This window comes from Zootoca vivipara, chromosome 9 (assembly GCF_965207765.1).
Source record: "Zootoca vivipara chromosome 9, rZooViv2.hap1.1, whole genome shotgun sequence".
In the NCBI taxonomy this organism is placed as follows: domain Eukaryota; kingdom Metazoa; phylum Chordata; class Lepidosauria; order Squamata; family Lacertidae; genus Zootoca; species Zootoca vivipara.
The window spans coordinates 54698228-54718667 of NC_142592.1; the positions used below are offsets into that span (position 1 = coordinate 54698228).

The window sequence follows — 20440 nt, forward strand, 5'->3', positions numbered from 1 at the left end:
AACGCGATTGGCTTCCGAAGGGCTGGCAGGGAACACGAAGTGCTACGGAGAGCGGAGGGGCCAAGAAGAGGGTCGTGAGCGGGTGAGCTGGTGGTGGTTGGCGGGCGGAGGGAGGGAGGGAGGAGGCGAGGCGAGTGGGAAGGCTTGTAAGCGGAGCATGCTGGGTGTAGTACGAGTGAATCGATCGATCCCATCGATGGTCGCGTGAGGCGGGAGGGGCGGGCGTGTGAGGGAAGGAGAGGTCTTAAGCGTGTCGCGCGCGCCGGCGAAGAGAGAGGGGAGGCAGGGCTCGCGCCAGGGGAGGGGCGGGGCTTGGTTTTCGCCTTGCGCCGGGGGCGCGGGCGGGGAGCTGCTCGCTCGGGTGAGGAGGAGCCGAAGCGCAAGCCGTGAGGGGAGCAGCGGGCGGAGGAAGACCAGCTTGCTTGGTGCCGCCGCCACAGCTGACAGACAGTAGCAGGGACGCTCAGCCGACCCGGAGGCAGGTCAGAGAACTGGGCCTGTGTGTGTGTGGAGTGAAGCCGACGGTGGTCGAGAGGAGGACGGCGGCGACTTTAGGGCGAGGGTCTGTGTCTCTGAGGGAAGGGGGAGGGTCGGGTGGGGCCTGCCTCTGCCGGGCGTGTGGTCATAGTTGGCACCCCTTGACCCGGGGCCTATCAGCTGTTCCACGGAAGCGGGAGAGGCCCGTCCTCTCCACATGAGCCGGGCATCCACGTTCCGGGAAAAGGTGCTCCATCCAGGATTCCTCCTCTTCCCCGGTTCCCACTTCCACCTAAACTGGCTCTGCCGAGGCTCCCTGTCTTGCTCAGAACCGTGGCCTCTCCCTCGACCCCACCCCGTTAGCAGGAGGCGGCAGCGAGGGGGAGGTGGACGAGCCCCACCTGCACACTCGGCTCAGCCTCGTCGGCAACAGCCTGTGAAATAATTTTTTCTTTTGTTAGGGGGAGGATAGCAAAACGGATTTGCGGACATGGGCGCACCTATTGTTGCGGCTTCTCGCCCGGCGCTGCAGCCCTTTTGCACATCCTGACAGCTGATGCTACTCTTCGATAGGTGGCTTGATAAATCCACAATGGATCATGTAGTCTCGTAACCGTTTCTCTTATTCGCTGCCTCATGTTAGCAACTGTTAACCTTGGGGTGGATGCGATCATCATCTTTTTCTGTGGCTGGCAGTCCATTAGTGTAACAAGGTGCTCGATTTTCGTTTCCTAGAGCGGGCTGGTGGTTCAAAGCATTGCAAGAATGGCAAGAAAGCAGCCTGCTTGAGGAATTTGGCATGCAATGCATCTAGGTACAGGACCTGAAAATCAGAAATCTCTGGTGTGGTGGCAAATTTATCCTTTACTGGAACGGTGTACTAATAAAATATTTTCTGAAGCCCATGCATAAGATGAGCAAGTGTTTTAAACAGTAGTTTATCTTTCATAATTCCATTTTGTCTTTTACTCTGATTGGATTGTGAAACTCTGCCTTGTTCTGGTAATTCCATCAAATATAATGGGATGGGGCTCATGCTGTGGAGGTAGCAGAAATAGATGGCATTTCCTTGCAGGGGTTGGGGTTGATGATCCCTAGTATCTTCAGTTTGTTTTAAAAATTCTCAGATGGGTTGGGAAAGATCTGTTTTGATGTATATGAGTTGTTGCCATTGAAAATGGATTGGCTAGATGAATTATTAACCTTCCTCAGTATGTGCAAGTTTCACATATTTAGAAATATTCACCCTTAGTTAGGAAAGTGTGTAGTCTGCAGGGTTTGTCCTAATCATCATATAATACTGTTTAAGAAGTATTGCCTCGAATTTGGCATAACTTGTCACTTGAGATCATTTTTGTGCTGTACATGAACTGTTTCTGAGTATTTTAAATGAGCCATTTTAAAATGAAGCAGAATTATAGTCAGTGCAATCTCAAAAGAGATTTCAACACTTTGATTTTGCACAATTTGAGTTAGATGTTTTCAATATAGCATGTTTCTCTGGTATAAATTAACTATTTAGAATAGTTTTTAGGAAAAAATATAGTGTGTTTCCTTTGTCAAACAACATTTTGATATTTTATTGCTTTGTTAATGGTGTGCTGAACAAAAAAATGATTTTTGTATAGCGCATAACATTTTTAAATTTAAATTTCAAGATGTTTTAACTGTTGGTCTGATATGATTCCCCCCTCCCTTTTGAGTGATGAAGCCATAAATATTTTTACAACAAATCCATTTTTCTGTAAAGATATATTGATTGTATCTTGTAGAGAACATAAGAACATTACTAGTTTTGATTATTCATGATGGAAGAAACTGTGGTGCCTAAACATTTCTAGAGGCTGAAGTCTAGAGTGCAAAAAATATTAGAGGTGTTAATTTTTGTTAAATAAAATAATGAATAAAATAATAATAGCATGGTGTTAAAAAGTCATCTACAGCAACAAACACATTTTTTTTTAAAAAAAGATAATAAATGGGCAAAACTGTTATATTCTGGACTTTGGGAGCCAGAGAAACCCATGTACAGAGTCCTCCTGTCAATACAGGGAGGGGTGGCTTATTTCCTCCCTCCCTTGTCATAATGTCATTGGTGTTGCTCATCCTAAATGTAATTTTTGGTATATTACCGGTAGTATTATGCTGTTCATTCTGTTTGTATCTGCTAGGAATTGATAAACGTACATGCACTGATAGCCTCTCCTGTACTGGTTTTGGTATTATGTTATTTTTGTCTGGTTGTTGCTTTGCAGGGATGTGCTTTTAGGCATGTTCATCCATTACACAACACAGACTTGACTTCTCCACCCACAGCAATCCATTTTTTTAAATAGTGAGTAAGAAGCAAGAATGCCTCTGGAAAGAAGAATCAAGTGACAGGTCTAGTTTGAATACGCCTTGCCTGATTGTGTTTAAGAACAAGCTGACAGTGGCATAATTAAGATGGTATTTTTGTGCACATCCTGAGAGCAAGCAAATACCAGTTTCAGGAGTTAGGAAAGTCAGAATCCATTTTCCAAGCATCATTAACTACCCTAAGTTCATGTACCTAACATCTGATGGATAGTACAGTATAAGTCAACCTTCACCTGCTGGGCTGGCTGAGGCCAACGGGAGTTGTCCAAAACATCTGGAGGGCATCACATTGGCAAAGGCTGATTTAAGGCTTGCATGTTATCCAAAGCTGAAGGAAATGTGTACCTAGCTCCACTCCAGGAGGTGCACAGAATGTTTGAATAATGAGCACAAGACTGATTGTATATTGTGATGCTCTTTGATGGGATGAGGATTTAATCCTTGCACAAACTCTGTAATTTAGGCCAGTGCTATCCACAATTGATCCTCATGTATAATCCAGAAATGTTGGGTGTGCAATGGGGCTAGGGCTACATAAATAGGATGGTAGCTTAGTGTTAGAGCACCTGGTTTTCATGTAGAGTGGTGCTCCAGGTTCAATCCACAGCAGCACACATCAATATCACCATCTGAAATCCAAGGGGACCACTGCTAGTCCATGTAGACAATACTGATCTAGATAGATCAGGTGTATAAGGCAGCTTTGTTTGTTTCCTGTAGTTTGCATCTGAGATGAGCTTTTGACTGGAGACTGCTCCTTTACCAGCTCTGATTCTAATGATTTGATTTTGTTTCCTTAGAAAACTTATCCCAGTTGCATAGCATAAACCAGTGAAATGTGTGTGAAGGAGTGGGAAATCTGGGGAGAGCTGAAGAAAATCATGTTGCTTGCAAGTAGTTTGGCTTTTAAAAGTGGGAATTATGCATGCATTTGAATGGAGCATTGAAAGAAGCTACTGCATGATGCCCGCAGCAACTGCTCCAGGTTTAAAAGCATATACCGTATATTCCGGCATATAAGACAACTGGGCATATAAGACGACCCCCAACTTTTCCGGTTAAAATACAGAGTTTGGGATATACTCGCCGTATAAGAAATACGACCCGGCGTATAAGACGAAGATTTGAGAAGATTTTCCTGGGTTAAAAAGTAGTCTTATACACAGGAATATACAGTAATAGGGGTAACCAGTGTAGTGTCCTCTAGTTGTTGGACTACAATACCCATTCATTCCTGATAATTGACTATGCTGCTTGGGGCTGATGGGGGTTGTAGTCTGACAATATCTGGAGGACACCATGTTGGCTACTCCTGTATATACTTTGGAAAATGCTGATGGGGTCACTAACATTTTGTTGTTATTATTGTTCTTGCCTGTTTGCTCACAAGTCTCTTACTAAAGATTAAAAGTTCCCAGCTACAACAGTCCCTGAACATCTTTGCTACCTATAACTAGTAAATACAGTAAGTATTTGGTAAAGGTTTAGACAAGTGAGATAGCTTCTGATTTCTTCTCATGAGGGAAAATAGAAAGCTTTGTGGGATGTTTTAATCTGATAATTTATTGAAGGTTAAGCTATTTTGCAGAGAAAAGTGAGCTAAGCTTTGAGGGGAAATGGCTCTGTAAGTCTTACAGCAGGGTGCTGATTTCTTTCAGCCAAAGGGCCTTGTGTCAGGGGTAACAAGAGGTATTATGCTAGTTTCAGGTCACATTTCTGCTACTCTAAAGGAGGACAAAGAACAAGTCATAAGTGGACATGGCCTTGTGCGTTCTGAGGACCAGACAGAGAGGCCTGGAGGTATATATTTGGTCCCTATCATTGTCTTACAGTGGTGAGTTTGTGTGTAGAACATCTATCAGCACACAGGCAGTTCCCAATCCATCTGCTTCCTCATATCAACAGTTGAAGAATACTGTATATCATGAATCTGCTTTCTCTGGGAAACTACAAGGGTGGCTTATTTTTTTAAAAAATGTTGTGACACCACCTGTAGTTCTGACATTCAGAGTTGTTTTCTATGGTCTGTGGATACTGGGATTTGGAAGGACATTTTAAAGGACCTGTTACCATACCCTGGAATTTAAATAAGTGGTATGCATTGCAAAGGTCATACTTGCATTTCTGTGCAGGAACTTTATCCTCTCACTTCCTAACACCTCTGCCAGGGTTGACAGTTCCATGTCTGACTGTACTTCCATGTTATTCTTCTCTATATATATAAAAATGTAAAAACGGCATGTGGGTGTGTTTCCACTTTTCACCAAAACCGCTTGACCGATAGCGTTCAAATTTGCACACAATGTCCCATGCTACCGTGAGATTAATCTTATAAAGTTTGCTAAGGCAGATGTCACACCTACGCCACATAAAACCCCAAAAACCTCATGTTACAGAACACACAATTAACCCAAAAGTGCATGCTGGGAAAAGAACCTTCCCTCTCAACAGCACCTCGGCTGCCGTTTACATACTAGGCCGAAGCCTTTACAGCAGGCATCCCCAAACTTCGGCCCTCCAGATGTTTTGGACTACAGTTCCCATCTTCCCCGACCACTGGTCCTGTTAGCTAGGGATCATGGGAGATGTAGGCCAAAACACCTGGAGGGCCGCAGTTTGGGGACGCCTGCTTTACAGACTAGGCCGAATGGAGGTACTGACTCGTCTGGGTGGGGATTGTGGAGAGGAGGAGACGGGATTGGTCAGAACACGGTGGGGCCAGTCACAGGTGGGGGGAAGAGGGGGCGTGCTACGTCATGGATCGACACTGGGTGGTGGCAGTCACAGGGATTAGCTACAGCAAAGCGTGGCAGGGCCACCTAGTCTTTTCTAAATATATTGTTAGGAGGGCAGAGATTATTGTGTTTCAGCTACTTTACGTAGCAGTCTTGTAACTAAACGCTATGTATACTTGGTAAAGTAGGGAGAACTGGAATGATGTGAATCAAAATGTAGCAACTCTATAAATGTTGTTGCAACATATTTCCAAGGGAAGAATTAAAAAAACAACAACCAAAAAACCCTTCTTGAATTTAGTTTTGTGGATCTTAAGAAGTGGGTATGACCTCTCTTATTTGGTTTTATGGCAGTTGAAATATATAGCTGTGATGACAAAGGTAAAAGTGATGTGGCTCAGTGGGACTTAAGTCATGACTAGCTTGTCCCATTGATTTCAGTAACACTAACTTAGACCCCATTCTTCTACACCAGGCATCCCCAAACTGCGGCCCTCCAGATGTTTTTGCCTACAACTTCCATGATCCCTAGCTAAGAGGACCAGTGGTCAGGGATGATGGGAATTGTAGTCCAAAACATCTGGAGGGCCGAAGTTTGGGGGTGCCTGTTCTACACACTTATCTGGATGTAAGCCCCATTGAACTCAATGGGATATTGAGACTTCATTCTGATCAGGCAGGTAAAGAATTGTAATGGCAGTCTAAATCTGACCCAACAGAGTTCCCAGGGTTTTTTTTTTTTTTGGTTTTTTTGCTATGACTAAATGGCAGTGGAATAATTTTTCATTCTCTCATGTAATTATATATTTAGGGATCCCACCCCACCCCCATTTCATCATGGCAGATGGTATGGCACCCATCACTCTTTTTTTGCTGCTGTCAGGATGTGATTCATTTTCTCTTTTGCCGTTGATTTTAAAAATAGGATAGATTAAGGAAATACTGAATTTCCTTTTTAAATTCCTTGAAGCAGTAGGAGCCTGTGTGGCTTTTTGGGGTCTCCTGCTCTTTCTCCACATGCTTTCCCCCTTCCCACATCCTTGGTATAAAGCATGCGTGACTCGAGTTTTACCACACAAAATCTGGGCAAGTATGGTGAACTTCCTGAGGAAGTTGGTGATGTTCTCAATTTTAGTGATACTGATAAATTTAGTGATACCAGCCCTCTCCATTTGGTCTTTGAGGTGTTTTAGGTGAGGCCACCCCATCAGGTGTCAGGCAGGTAAAGACATGGCTGGGCCAAAGTGGATTTGCACTACTGGTTAACTCATCAAGGGCACCAGCACAACCTATTGGAAGCCCAAACAATCAGGGGTTGCATAGCTCAATGTGACCTATAGTTATCAAACTTAATCCACTGGAGGTTGCCCTACACTCCCAAAACCCCTTGAATCTCAAACTAGTTTCCCCTACATCCTGCCTGCCTGAATGTCTGTCACCCATGTCTGCTCCTTAAGCAACCACCACCCATTCCACACCCTTCTCTGCCCGTCGGACAGACTGCACACCCCACACCTTTTTACCCTGGCTGCTAATTTAAGGGAGAGGCTAATGTCAAAGAATGCACTTGCAACTCTTGGTAGGTCAGCCCTTTTCCCTTTTAAGAGCATTGCTTCCTTGCCTTGATGATGTTGCAGTGACCAGTGTCGTAGGTGTGACCGCGTTGGTAACCCCAGGGAATCTATTAAGATTCTGGGCATTATGTTTTATAGACCTGCTGAAGAGTAAGTCCATCCCACTTGTTATATTAAACTCTAGATTTCCCTTCAACTAGCAGGGGTAATGTTAACCTTTTTGCCTGTGACTGTTCATGGGCTCCTTTAGGCAGAAGGGCAGGTTATAAATTTACAGTAATTGATAAATAAAAACTGTAGTAAGGAAAGTGCATAGTTGGTATACCAATAAGCATTCCTTGCCACCAGATGGATCTAGGAGTACCCCCAAACTATGCACCTGTTTCTTCTTCAAAGAAACAGGTGCAGTTATGTCCAGAACTGGTGAACTAGCAGACCTGGGAGCTGCTCACCCATCGATTCTCTCCTTCACCAGGATTCATTCTGTTTGTTGGTCCTCATCCAGTTCACCATTGTATTCAGTTCACAATCTCTCCTGAGGCATGACATGGTGCCCCAAATCTCCTAATGACCACTCCCGGAAGTTTCATATAGATATTAAAGAGCACTTGGAATAAGATGGTGCCCTGTAGTGTTCTACCACACAACTGCAAAGGGGCAAACACATAATCCCCAAATGCTGTTCTGCAGGTAGTAGCAGAACCACTAATATTGCCTGCTATTCATTGAGACAATTGAAGAAGATACCATGGTTAATGGTATCAAAAGTTACTTGAGAAATCAAACAAGAACAAGAAGATTGCACTCCTGCTAGTCATCCATTAGGGTGACCAAGACTGAGTCTATCTTAAAATTGGGCCTAAACCGGAAATGGGCCAATATAATCAGTTTCAGTGATTATCAGTGACTGCTGTCATCTTCTTGAGCACCTTACCCAATTAAGGGGTACAATGGTACCTCTGGTTAAGAACTTAATTCGTTCCGGAGGTCCGTTCTTAACCTGAAACTGTTCTTACCCTGAGGCACCACTTTAGCTAATGGGGGCTCCTGCTGCCACTGCGCCACCGGAGCACGATTTCTGTTCTCATCCTGAAGCAAAGTTCTTAACCTGAGGTACTATTTCTGGGTTAGCGGAGTTTGAAACCTTAAGCGTTTGCAACCCAAGGTACCACTGTATTTGTGAGGGATGGTTTCTTTAGGAGCAGCCATGCTAGTGCCTTCAAGGTGGCAGGCAGCCCCTCCAAACACATTAACCACTTCTTGGACCATTTAATGCAAAGTTTATGATCATGCCACAATTCAGAATTAAATTTCTTAGAAACAAGGGGACGAGACAATTTTTGGTTTGTTTCTCTCTGTATGCATGCAACAGCACTAAACAAGTTCACTTGAACGGCAAGGCTTCAATCGAAACTGGTACCATTGAGCAAAATAGGATTTCCATCCAAATAAAAATGCATAGGATTGAATTTTCTGGAAGGGAATACTGGTAGATTGAAAGTTAAATATATTTTCATAATTTGAGGCCTGAACATATTGTTGAGCTTGAACAAAAAGGGCAATCAGAAGTACCAGAGAGACATTTTTCCATTTGCCTGTTTGAATCTTCACAGAAAATAAGGAACCAATACTTGTTGGAGAATGGAAACTGAATATCTTTCTTTCTCTTACAGATGATGATCAGCTCCAAGAAACTATGTCTTCAGAAATGAAAGCTTGTACCTACTATAAACAGTGATTGGCCTTAAGTAGACTAGAAACCACAGTCGAGAAACTTCAGAGGAACTCGTCCTTACCTGGTTACCTTGTATCATAAATCAATCATGTATGGAAGTGCTCGGTCAGTTGGTAAAATTGAGCCAAGTAGCCAGAGTCCTGGGCGTTCACCAAGGCTGCCGCGATCGCCACGCCTAGGCCATCGTCGAACCAACAGCACAGGTGGCAGTTCTGGAAGTAGTACTGGGGGTGGCAGTGGCAAAACTCTTTCTATGGAAAATATCCAATCCTTAAATGCTGCCTATGCCACTTCGGGCCCTATGTACCTAAGTGACCATGAGAACGTGGGTGCAGACACGCCTAAAAGCACCATGACTCTTGGACGATCTGGGGGGCGCCTGCCTTATGGTGTTAGGATGACTGCTATGGGCAGCAGCCCCAACATTGCCAGTAGTGGGGTTGCCAGTGATACTATAGCATTTGGAGAGCATCATCTTCCTCCTGTCAGCATGGCATCCACAGTGCCTCATTCACTGCGCCAGGCTAGGGACAACACTATAATGGACCTGCAAACACAGCTCAAGGAAGTGTTGCGGGAAAATGATTTACTACGCAAGGATGTAGAGGTGAAAGAAAGTAAACTTAGCTCCTCCATGAACAGTATCAAGACGTTCTGGAGTCCTGAACTCAAGAAGGAAAGAGCCCTGAGGAAAGATGAGGCATCAAAAATAACTATTTGGAAAGAACAGTATCGAGTTGTACAGGAAGAAAACCAGGTTAGTAATCTAAAGAGAAATCTGCAAGGGGAGGGTAAATACAATTGTTCTAATGAATGTATTTCAGAGAATTTTCCTTGGCCATCTTGAACTTGAGACAAATTATTCTATTGATCTAGAGTTAGTATATTCAGTTCCAAGTAGCACTATGCAACATGGAAAAACGATTTTCCTGTCTCAGATTTTGTATCTACGTTGCAGCTATGTTGCTTTAGGTAATGGCATAAGAGAACAGTGAAGTGGGGGGAGAGCATCCAGTCCTTTCCCATCAGTTCACTATTCCAGACCAATCCAGTATAATTCTAGGATTCTTTGTGAGTATTCTCTGTAAGGCAGTGAGCAGAATATTTATATCTTTGAAACGTGGAAATTGTTGGATGTATTGGCTACTAGGAATAGTTAGACACTTACTCAGCAAATATTCCTGGAAGTTTGTCAAATACTTGTGTGACATATGGCTGAATATTTAGACCCTAGATTTTAAGGCTTATAAAATTATAAATAGTATGGAAAAATTGAAGAGAAACTATTCCCTTTCTTACTACATTTCAATTTGGTTAAATCCACTTGAATCCATTGGCAGTAAATCCAACACAGATATAATGAAGTATTCTTCATAAAACACAATTTGGTTACAAAATTTGTTGCCGCACAGTATATTTTTTAATACTAAGATGTACGTACGTCTTCCAACTACTCCTTGCATGTTGTTATGTGTAGGGAACAGTTGATGAAATACTTCCTTTGAAAGATAGTCAGAGTTTCTTTTGAGAAAGTCAAGATCTTAAAAATATTTTCAGAATAAAGCCTAGATTCATATTCAGTTGAAGAATATATTTGTTTATGTAACCAAAGCAGTTACCTTTCAAGTATCCTTCATGCACACAGGCTGGAAATACTCTTGGTGGTTTTCTACCAGGTGTAGATTGGAAATTTCTCTCTACTCTCACCTTTTATGTCAGCCTTCTGGGGTTTGTTGAAAGGTACCAGTGGCCCATATCCCTGGCTGCTCCTCTGCATTCATAAGCTTGTTACTAGAAGTGTACCCAACCTCACATGTCCCTACCATGAATGGAAGATCCACCTCTCCTAATTCCACTGGGTTAAAATGAAGACTATTTAAATGAAAATTTGAAATCTGCTAAACATAAGTAGTTTAGTTTAATAAACTAAACTAAATGGGTGATCCTTGCTCCTCACAAGTGTCTTTGAAATTGTTGTTTGATTGTCTAACTTAGTGTAAGGTTTTTAGTTTCTTTTTTATGCTATCTTTTTCTTCATCCCCATCCTTAATTTGAATTAATCTTTTGATTTTGAATCTAGGATTATTGCATACTTTTGACAACCAAATAATTGTTCACACTACATTATTCAACCGGGGGGAGTGGGGAGTAAGGGGAAAACAGACAAGTTGTGGTAGCTGCCCCCTACCTGGCTAAAAATTAATCTGCAAGTGTTGGAGTTCTTCTCTGACAGGAGCTAGTGTTAATCAAAAGAATTGTGTCAGACCAGTTAGTCAGTCTCCACAATTGTTTGTCAAGAACCTAGGAGTAAGTGGTGTATTAAGGAAGGAGAGAGTAAATATAAACTGCTGGATTGTGTCTAGTTTGTTCATGTAGTGCCAAACTACGCATCAGAACTAATTCTCTAGTTCACAGTTCAAATAAGGAAAACCACAGGGTGATATGCATTGTTGAGAACCAGTATGGAGTAGTGGTTAGAGTGTCAGACCTGAGATACTAGTTTTCAAATCCTCGCTCATCCATGTAGCTCACTGGGTGACCTTCGGCCAGTTATACCCTCTCAGCTTAACCTACCTCACAGGGTTGTTGTGGGGGTTATATGAGGAGGGGGGAAAGCATGTACACCACTTGAGCTCCTTGGAGAAAAGGGTTAGATATAAATGCAATAAATAAATAATGTTAGTCATACTTGGATTAAATCCATTAAAGCCAATGGACTTAAGTGCATTGATTTCAGTGGGTCTACTCTAAGTATTACTTAGTTTGATATAACTCATAATACATGGATAAAGGGCAAAATCTTAAAAAAAAATGATTTTACATTTTAAAAGTATCGTCTCTCTATAATTAGTGAACATTTTCTGGTTGATTAGAACTTTGGCTGTGAAAGACCAACATTTTCTTTTTCAAATACTACTTTGGAATCTGTCTGAAATGACACCTCTTGGAATCTAAATATGTAGTAATTGGAATAAATAGAATGCTTTGGAACTTTGAAAGTGAAGATTATTTTAAAAAATAGAATTGTCTTTGCATGTAAACATGTGACTGGTTTTTGTTTTTGTTTGTTTTGGATCACTGAAAATGTTTCTTACTCAATGAGAGGTAGGGGTATGCTGGCTTTCCTATCTCCTATTTCTGTCATTCCTTACACCCATTCTAATTATTCATTTAAGTAAACTGCTAGAGCTTTATTTTTCTGAGCCCACTATAATTACTACCATAATGGTAGGACGGTAGAACTGTAGTACTATTTAAAAGCAATGCAGAATATGTAATGAGATACACAAACCAGGCATGCTAATTAGTCCACCTCTAATTAACTTGTTTTATGCCATCTATATCACTTGTCCATTTGTATCCTTTAGAGTAAATCTGATCAACCTAAATTTTATTATAAACAGATTTTTCCACCTAGGGCTTTGGACTAGGGATTTCCTTGAACTAAGTTGCAGACACTCTTCAGCCTATCAGTTAATCTGATAATTTTTAAAAATATATCTTCAAGGCTTTTGGATAATATCTTGGCAGAAATGCAAGGAATAACTGAAGGGCACATTCCAGATCTTAACTGGTTACTATACTTTTTTCCTTTTAGGTGTGCAAGGTTTGTGACATTCTCAGTTCCAAACATGAGTGGTGGTGGTGGTGGTGGTGTTTAGTTGTGTCCAACTCTTCGTGACCCCATGGGCCAGAGCACGCCAGGCACTCCTGTCTTCCACTGCCTCCCGCAGTTTGGTCAGACTCATGTTCGTAGCTTCGAGAACACTGTCCAACCATCTTATCCTGAGTGTACAAACAATATAAACAGAAGTGAATATTCAGGGTCGTTTTATATATGAGCTCAACCAGCTGATGGGCTGTGGTATCTGGGATGATGGGAGCCATAGCTCCAGGCATATCCCTATCCTAGAACCTTAGCAGGAACCTTGGCTGGGACTTCATGCACAATCACACAACACAACTCTGTAGTGATTGCTTTGTAGAATTTGCAGTGTGCAGACAGGACTGTACCCTGAGTTCCTAGACCCTGCTTGCATAATAGCTCATTTTTTATTGTGAAAGGTATCTTAATCCATAGTTTCAAAGTTATGGGGTTCCTTTCACACCCTGTTTATTTAGGAAAATGGAATTAATGTGATTGGATTAAATGACCCTTGGGGTTATTTCCAACTCCACAGCTATGGAATTCTATGGATGGTTTCATAAAGCCATAACTCTACAGAACCACCATCTGGCTCATGAGTGGCCTCCATGGAGGACAATTGGGGCTTCAGAATACTGTACTCATTTCTGAACAGCTGCAGCCCAAGGCTTTAATTAAGTTCTCTGGTGTAGGGTAAAGACTCCACGGAGCCACAATTTGGTTTGCATGCAGTTTACATTGACTACTTTGGGGAGCTAAGAACACCCCTTTGTGAACAGCAGCATGAGAGCCCCAAATCTTTGTTGTATGAGTGTTCCCTATTCTCCATTTCTTCAGCATTTATAGTCAAAATAAAGCAATTACTCATCAGTAATAAAAACACTGCTTTCTGATAGCAGTGGGTCCCCCCCCCGTAACATTCAAAATTAGCTCTCAAGGGTCAGTTCCAGGGATTGGAAAGCACTTGCTGGATGCAGGCTGCAGCTGGATTTCATTTAACCTTCTGTGTCTCCTTCTCTGGGGCTGGCCCAAAACATTTTGCTGCCTGATATGAAGGACAAGATGGCACCTCTACCATTCCATGGAAAAAAGCCAACCCAACTGATGACTGAACCTGAGGCCAGTGAGCTTCCATCAGGCCACAGAGCAGGTTGTAGGGCATAGAGCAGGCATCCCCAAACTTCGGCCCTCCAGATGTTTTGGACTACAATTCCCATCTTCCCTGACCACTGGTCCTGTTAGCTAGGGATCATGGGAGTTGTAGGCCAAAACATCTGGAGGGCCGCAGTTTGAGGATGCCTGGCATAGAGAGCTATGTTCTCCAGCACCTCACAGTTGCCTCCTTTTCCTCAGTTTCTGCTGCCTGAGGCAACCACCTCTGCCAAGTGGTAGGGACAGTCCTGCCTTCCACCCCTCCATTATTTAGCAGAGAACATCTGAGACGGGAACAGGCTTTAATGTTGTGCAAACTGTTGCACCTCCTTCCTCTACAAGAAGAGAGGGGAAATGTAAGCAGAGAGGTAGATGTTTATTTGCAAATACACAAAACATCATGTGTGGTTTTTGCAACTGCAAAGTTTGAGGCTTTAAAAGCAGGATTTTGCATTTCAACTGTACATTGAAGTTGTTTACATTCTCCTGGGATTACTGAATAGTTCTTGTATTTTTCTGTCACAACAGATAAAAGTGCGTTGGAAAGCTTTTAAAGGTCTGTGGAGAAAATAGGTGAAATTTGAGTGGAATTACTTTGAATTAAATATTTGCTTCTGTTTCCATTGGATATAGCTTTGTGCATCTGTTAAGGGTCTGTGTGTGGGTCTGCCCAAAAATATTTCCACACCCATGTCCTTGGTGTGTGGACTCTGCCCCTCACCCCTGCAAGCTGAACTGTCTGCTGCTCATGCAGCAAGGTAGCTTTTCCTCTTGTTGTTGACTGACTTGTCCTTACTGATTAAATTGGCACATGATCAATTATCCAGGCACATAGATTCAGTCTTTGCACTCAGAATGTCACTTTGATTCCATTAATGAACAGTGCATTGATATACTAAATGGTCTGACTATATTAGAAGATTGAGTTATCAGGCGTCCACAAGTTTTAGTTTTCTTAAGAGTTAGCTATTGTCAGCCTTTTCCTGAGTCTTTTGCATGTAACAGGCCTTGTTCTGCTTCTACCTTCTGTAAATGGCCCATGTGAAATGAAACAAGAGATGGTCTCTTCCCTTGAGTTCTCTGACACAGAGGGATAAATAGGTACTGTACTTGTTTCAGTCTTAGGAACCTTTGCTGTAAGCCAGAAATGACATAATTCCTTTTTGTTTCTTCTCCATGCCCCAGTGTTCATTCGGAGGCATTGTGAGTTCTTGGCAACTTATAGAGAGCTCATGAGAAAGATCAGTAATACCATACAAGTTCCCCTGAAAGTCAGCTAGCCCAGTGTTTCCCAACCAGTGTGCCTCCAGATGTTTTGGGACTACAACTCCCATCATCCCTAGCTAGCAAGACCAGTGGTCAGGAATGATGGGAGTTGTAGTCCCAAAACATCTGGAGGCACACTGGTTGGGAAACACTGAGCCAGCCTGAAAGTAACAGTCTTCCTCTGGTTTATATTGGCCAATTGAATGCAACTGAAAACAAGAATGGAAAATGGTTTCCTGCAGAATACCAACAAGGTGTTTGTTACATACCTTAGTTATGCAGTCTACCACTAGTACCTTCTAGCAGAATGCAATGGACACCCTCTGGTTGCATTAGGAGTAGGGCAAATCAGTTGTTCTTGAATCTTGGATGATTTGTGCCCTGAATAATATTGAGAGGCATCACCTGCAAATCTTTTGCAGATTTTATTTCTCTGCTGTCTAAAATACTGCGTACATGCGGATCTAGAACAGATCTATTGCTCAGACCTGTGCTGTGGGGTACAGTAGAACTGTAAAGAAGTACTGTAATAAACTGCTTAGGTAACCTTATACAGCTGAAGTGGACTCTAGCCAAGAAAACATAAATTGCTGTTCCAACTAGGAGACCTAACAAAGGAATAGATGCTGGCCTGTGAATTAATGTCTCTCTCAGAAGTATATTGTTTCAAGGGTTGTGCGCTACACACAATCTCTGCTGAGCAGTAGCAAGTTTCCAAAATATTGCACCCAAATAATGTCCCTCTTTGGTCCTCTTATAACTTCACTGAGCTTGGATCCAAAGCAGCAGTCAGTCATGGCCCCTGGCCTCTCAATGCCGCCTCCTCAGCCAGCATCGCATGCCACCTGCCCTTCAGCCCCACATGGAGCCTTCCCCACTTCCTGCTTCTCCTTCCCAGAAAACCCTTCGCCAAGCATCTCTTCCTCTTCTGTCCGCTCACCTGCCTTCTTCTTGCTACCCCAAGACTATTTTTAAGAGGTGATAATTTTCCTGTAACCTAGGGCATTGCTCAGCATAACCTTGGCAACCTCCGTTGGCACAGACTCAAGGATTTCCATGTGATGAGCCACCAACACCTTTCATCATGCTTAATAGTTTCTATCCCAGGTGAGGCCCTGGCCTGGAAAGGGAGCTTAGCCTGTTTCTTTCCACTGCCTGGCATCTTCCCTTCAATAGTCCAAAAATCGGCTACATCCTACCCCTTCATTAATTTATAAGATTCAGCAGTTATAGGTGCCTTCTGTTACCACAGATCTGTAACAGTTTTATAGTAGAGGATGAAAAGTTGGGCATTTAGCCATAGAAGTTAGATTCAGGAATTTTATAACATTATAAAATTATAAAATGTGTTAAAATAAGAGAATATCTCTTGATACAAGCATACATTTTCAAGTGAATTTTTCCCATCTTTGTAACAAAATATTCCAATAGACCATTACATTTGTTTTCATCACAGTTCTCATTTATTCTTTTATAAGTGTTTAGTCTCTCACACTTCAAGCTAGCAGTTTGAAACATTAGAAGTTGAAGTGTTCAGACTTCAGCAGTGACTGGAAAGCTTGGAGATTAAAGGAGGGAAAAAATACAAATCCACCTCAGCCTTGCATGCCCTCTCTGTCTCTTTTGGTTTTAGTCTGGAATCCCAGCTACCTTATATTTAGAAAAGATAAGATAATTTGTTCCACCCCCAAACACTCCTTCAGAGTTCCCCCATCAGTATCTTTAGAACTTGATCTCATCACCTGCCATGAGGCTCATTCACTTGAGCCAAAGAAGACAAACGGGATGCTGACCAGAACAAGGAAGGGTAGAATCTGTGGCATCCTTGGTAGCTCTTGTGGGCTACATTTTCTTGTTTCTAAAGTGTAAAAAACTACTACAACAGCAGGCTAACATGGTTGTCCTTTAGCAAATTACTTCTCCTTCCTTAATTCATTTAATATTTGTTTGTTATTCTTACTATTTCTAAGCACCATTGTTGTTTTTCTGTATAAGTGTGGACCAGCTGGTCAATATTGGGCTAGAAATACCACCGATTTATTGATTTATTTGTGTTCTTTTTGATGCAAGGACCAAGTTGTTATCTCCCCGCCCCAATGGTACTGTCCTCCTTCCATCTCTTGAAAGGAATAGCCTACAATTTTTAAAGTAATAATGCAAGTACAAGGGATTTGTTAGGTACGAAGTCTTTCAGTCTTTTATGACTATGATTAGTCTTCAGATCATGAACATCTGATTACACTTAATTTAATATGTAAGGCATCCCCCCCCCCTGGCTTATCGGTAGTGATTTGACAAGTTCCATGCTGTGTCTTCATCTGGCATCTGTACCAGCAGACGGTCTTGTCAACATAATGCTACAAAGTGTCCATATGTTAGCATATTGGTAATCTCCTCAGGTGTACTCAGTCATAGGTTTCCCTCCTCAGATACTGCTGATTAGCATTTTGTCAAAGTTCCATGTTTGTCATTGGAATGTTGTTGGCGTCACTTTCCTTTATAGAGCCTAGCCTGGATAAAAATAGATTCAAAATATTATTTTTAACATTATGTTTTGGATTTTTAAAACATCAATTACATTATCTTTCAAACTAGCCTTCATTTTAAAATGAAATATAAATGTACTACAATATAAATGTTTTAAAGTCTTCTCTCAGTCCCTTAAAACTGAATTGATGACATCTTATCAAACAAAGTTATAGCCTGTTTTCCAGGTAAGTAAATGAACCAGAAGTGAATATTTGCTGACTTTTGACATCAGGCATTTTCAATATGACAAGAGATCATACATTGTACAAAGGCATGTTCAGAACTTGTGGACATTCACAGGAGCTGAATGTTGAGGGAGATTCAGGATAGATAAATGAAAATACTTCTTCACACAGTGCATAGTTAAACTATGGAATTCGCTCCCATAGGAGGAAGCAATAGCCATCAACCTAGATAGCTTTAAAAGAGGATTAGACAAATTCATGAAGAACAGCCGTGGTGACCATGCTCTGCCTTGACAGCTGGAGGCAGTAATACCGGTACTTCTGAATACCAGTTGCTGGGAATTGCAGATGGGCAGAGTGCTGTTGCACTCATCTCCAGCTTGCAGGCTTCCTACAGGCCTCTGGTGAGACTGGGATGCTGGACCAGTTGCGCCTTTGGCTTGATCCAGCAGGGTCCTGCATTCTTACAAAAGTTTCACAGTTACATTGGGCTCAAAGAATCATATCTTACAGCAGTGTTTCTCAACCTTTTTTGGGCCAAGGCACACTTGTTCCATGAAAAAAATCACGAGGCACACCACCATTAAAAAAGTTAAAAAATTGAACTCTGTGCCACCCTATATTGACTATATAATTATGACTGTAAGAAACACTTGCCAATTGCTGTGTTGGTTGCAATCTCCTGTAATAAGGCTTCACAAGCCGCTGATTTCTCTGCCAGCACAATCCTTTGCTCAGCAAGTTTCAGGTTGAGCTCATCCAGCCAGCTTCTTTAAGTTTGTCTAAAACCACCCTCCCGTGGTGGTGGCTGTTGAGAGCTGCGCTCGCCCCGCGTCGTGACCCGGCCGGCTTCCTTTCCTGTTGTTTATTGGCGGCCGCCAGGCACGTGACAATGCAAATCGCCCTTCTCGTCGCTGCACGTCGCGGCACACCAGCCAGCGTCTCGCGGCACACTAGTGTGCCGCGGAACAGCGGTTGAGAAACGCTGTCTTACAGAGCCAATCCACTTGATTCAATCATTTAAGCAGCAATTATTTTAAGCACATTTGGTGGACTTGGCCCCACATGAAGTTGATAAATCAGATTATCACTCTGTCAACATTTTGAACCTCATGAACTTATACATCCTTCTCAAATTGTAAGGAATATAATACCAGAAATACATTATTTTGTAAGTAATTTCTTTTGCTTTAACATCCACAGCACCAACACACATGTTGGACCATTGCCTAATAGATACATTTAAACAATTTCTGTTCATTTCATGAATACCCTATGAAAGGATATAAGTTTGTACATTTTTATTTATCTCTTTAGGAAGACAATTCCAACCATTTTTCTAATAGTTATTAGAATTTTTTTGTGCTTACCTGATTTTTGCAATATAGTTCTGAGCTAAAAAAATACAAAAATGTCTTTTAAAAACCCATATATTATAGAGTTAAACATGTTCATAAATGGTATTAATATTTATTAAATTTATTACTCACCCTTCACCAGCAGGTCCCCAAGCACATCGATTTAAAATTCAGAATTAAAAACCAATTAAAACAAATTATTCACAGGAATAGGGTTACGCAAATATGGGGGACCTGCTTCCTGCCTTGCAGGCCTTTTCCACCTGACCTAGGAGGACAGGGCCCTGACTGACTGCAGCTGCAAAAGCTGATGCTGCTGAGGAGCCCAGTGACTATCTTGGCTTTGAGAACCTGCTTTAACTTATGTGTTTTTCAATTCAGGGACTTGGTTGTTTTTAAATTGAAAGGTGTGGGATGTGCCCATCTGGGGAGAGCAAGGGAGTGCCTAGTCACAGTGGTTCAAGGTAGGGTTGTGCCAATGAAGACAGTTTGGAAACTTCAACTGGTGCAAATTTGCGGCCGGGCTGCTCACTGGGGCATTTGTAGTTTTATGTTGCAAACCACCCTGTAATCTTCCCATGAAGGGCAGTATACAAATTTAGTAAATAAAATAAAAATAAGTAGAACAAGTTGCCTTTGCTTCCTCTTTCCTGCATCCTGTAGTTACACTCTGTGGGATGTATAGTGATTATATTTTCTATTCATGCACTGACATGTATGCCCTTAAACCAAGTTGAGTCATTTTCCTGAGCCTTGCAGAATTGACAAATGTACTAGTAGCAGGCTACTTATCTGCAGAATTTTTAATCCCTTTCCTTTTCTGCTGCCTTTGAGATAATTCAGCACAAGAACTTCTTTAAATGTACCAAGTTGATTTGTGGGATTGCCAGATAGATTAAATCCTATTAAAATCATAGTTTTGCTTCTAAATTAAGCTTTCAAACACTACAGAAATAGCTCTCATATTTCCATACAAATAACAGGTCTGATGTTCCAGAGCAATTATAAAGTTATAATGGCAATATGTGTTGGAGTTGGCACATTCTGCATCAGCAAGGTCCTGTTGGACACCTGACATTAGCTCCTTTGCTAGCTTTTCTGAGTGGGTGGAAACAGATTGTCAGCAGGGAATCCCTTTGGACAGACAAGTCTTTGCTTCCAATGTGCCTTAAGCAGATTCTATTTTTTGGGAATGCAAACTGTTTTTAAGGGCAGATTAGCCAGATATTTTAAAAAGAAATTGAAGTCTTTTTAGTGTTTCTAGTTTATTGTAGTATGCTTTAGGCATCACCCCTCCTCTTCCACCTCAAATGCTATTAAAGAAAGAAAGAAATGGCTTAACCAGCTTTCTAGGTATGCTTTTGACATGTTGGCTTCCACACATGCCCATTTTTTCAGTCACTCATGAGTATTCATTGCTGTTCT

At 41.9% G+C, this 20440-nt stretch overlaps 1 protein-coding gene across 14 annotated transcripts in view; it reads left to right on the plus strand.

The window, feature by feature from the left end:
• Nucleotides 1-27: 27 nt before the first annotated feature.
• ERC1 (ELKS/RAB6-interacting/CAST family member 1) overlaps nucleotides 28-20440 on the plus strand; it is a 172634-nt gene continuing 152221 nt past the window's right edge. For 6 of the 14 annotated variants that reach the window (XR_015945907.1, XM_035127943.3, XM_035127945.3 and 3 more), the window contains exons 1-2: nucleotides 28-482; nucleotides 8818-9636. Coding sequence is in view for 13 of the 14 variants with exons in the window: in XM_035127943.3 (XP_034983834.3) it covers nucleotides 8968-9636 (669 nt within the window). In the remaining variant the exon portion in view is untranslated. Of the gene's footprint in view, nucleotides 563-3634; nucleotides 3730-4607; nucleotides 4636-8817; nucleotides 9637-20440 lie in introns of those variants that run through there. The other 8 variants (XM_088652360.1, XM_088652364.1, XM_088652361.1 and 5 more) reach the window with 5 other exon arrangements.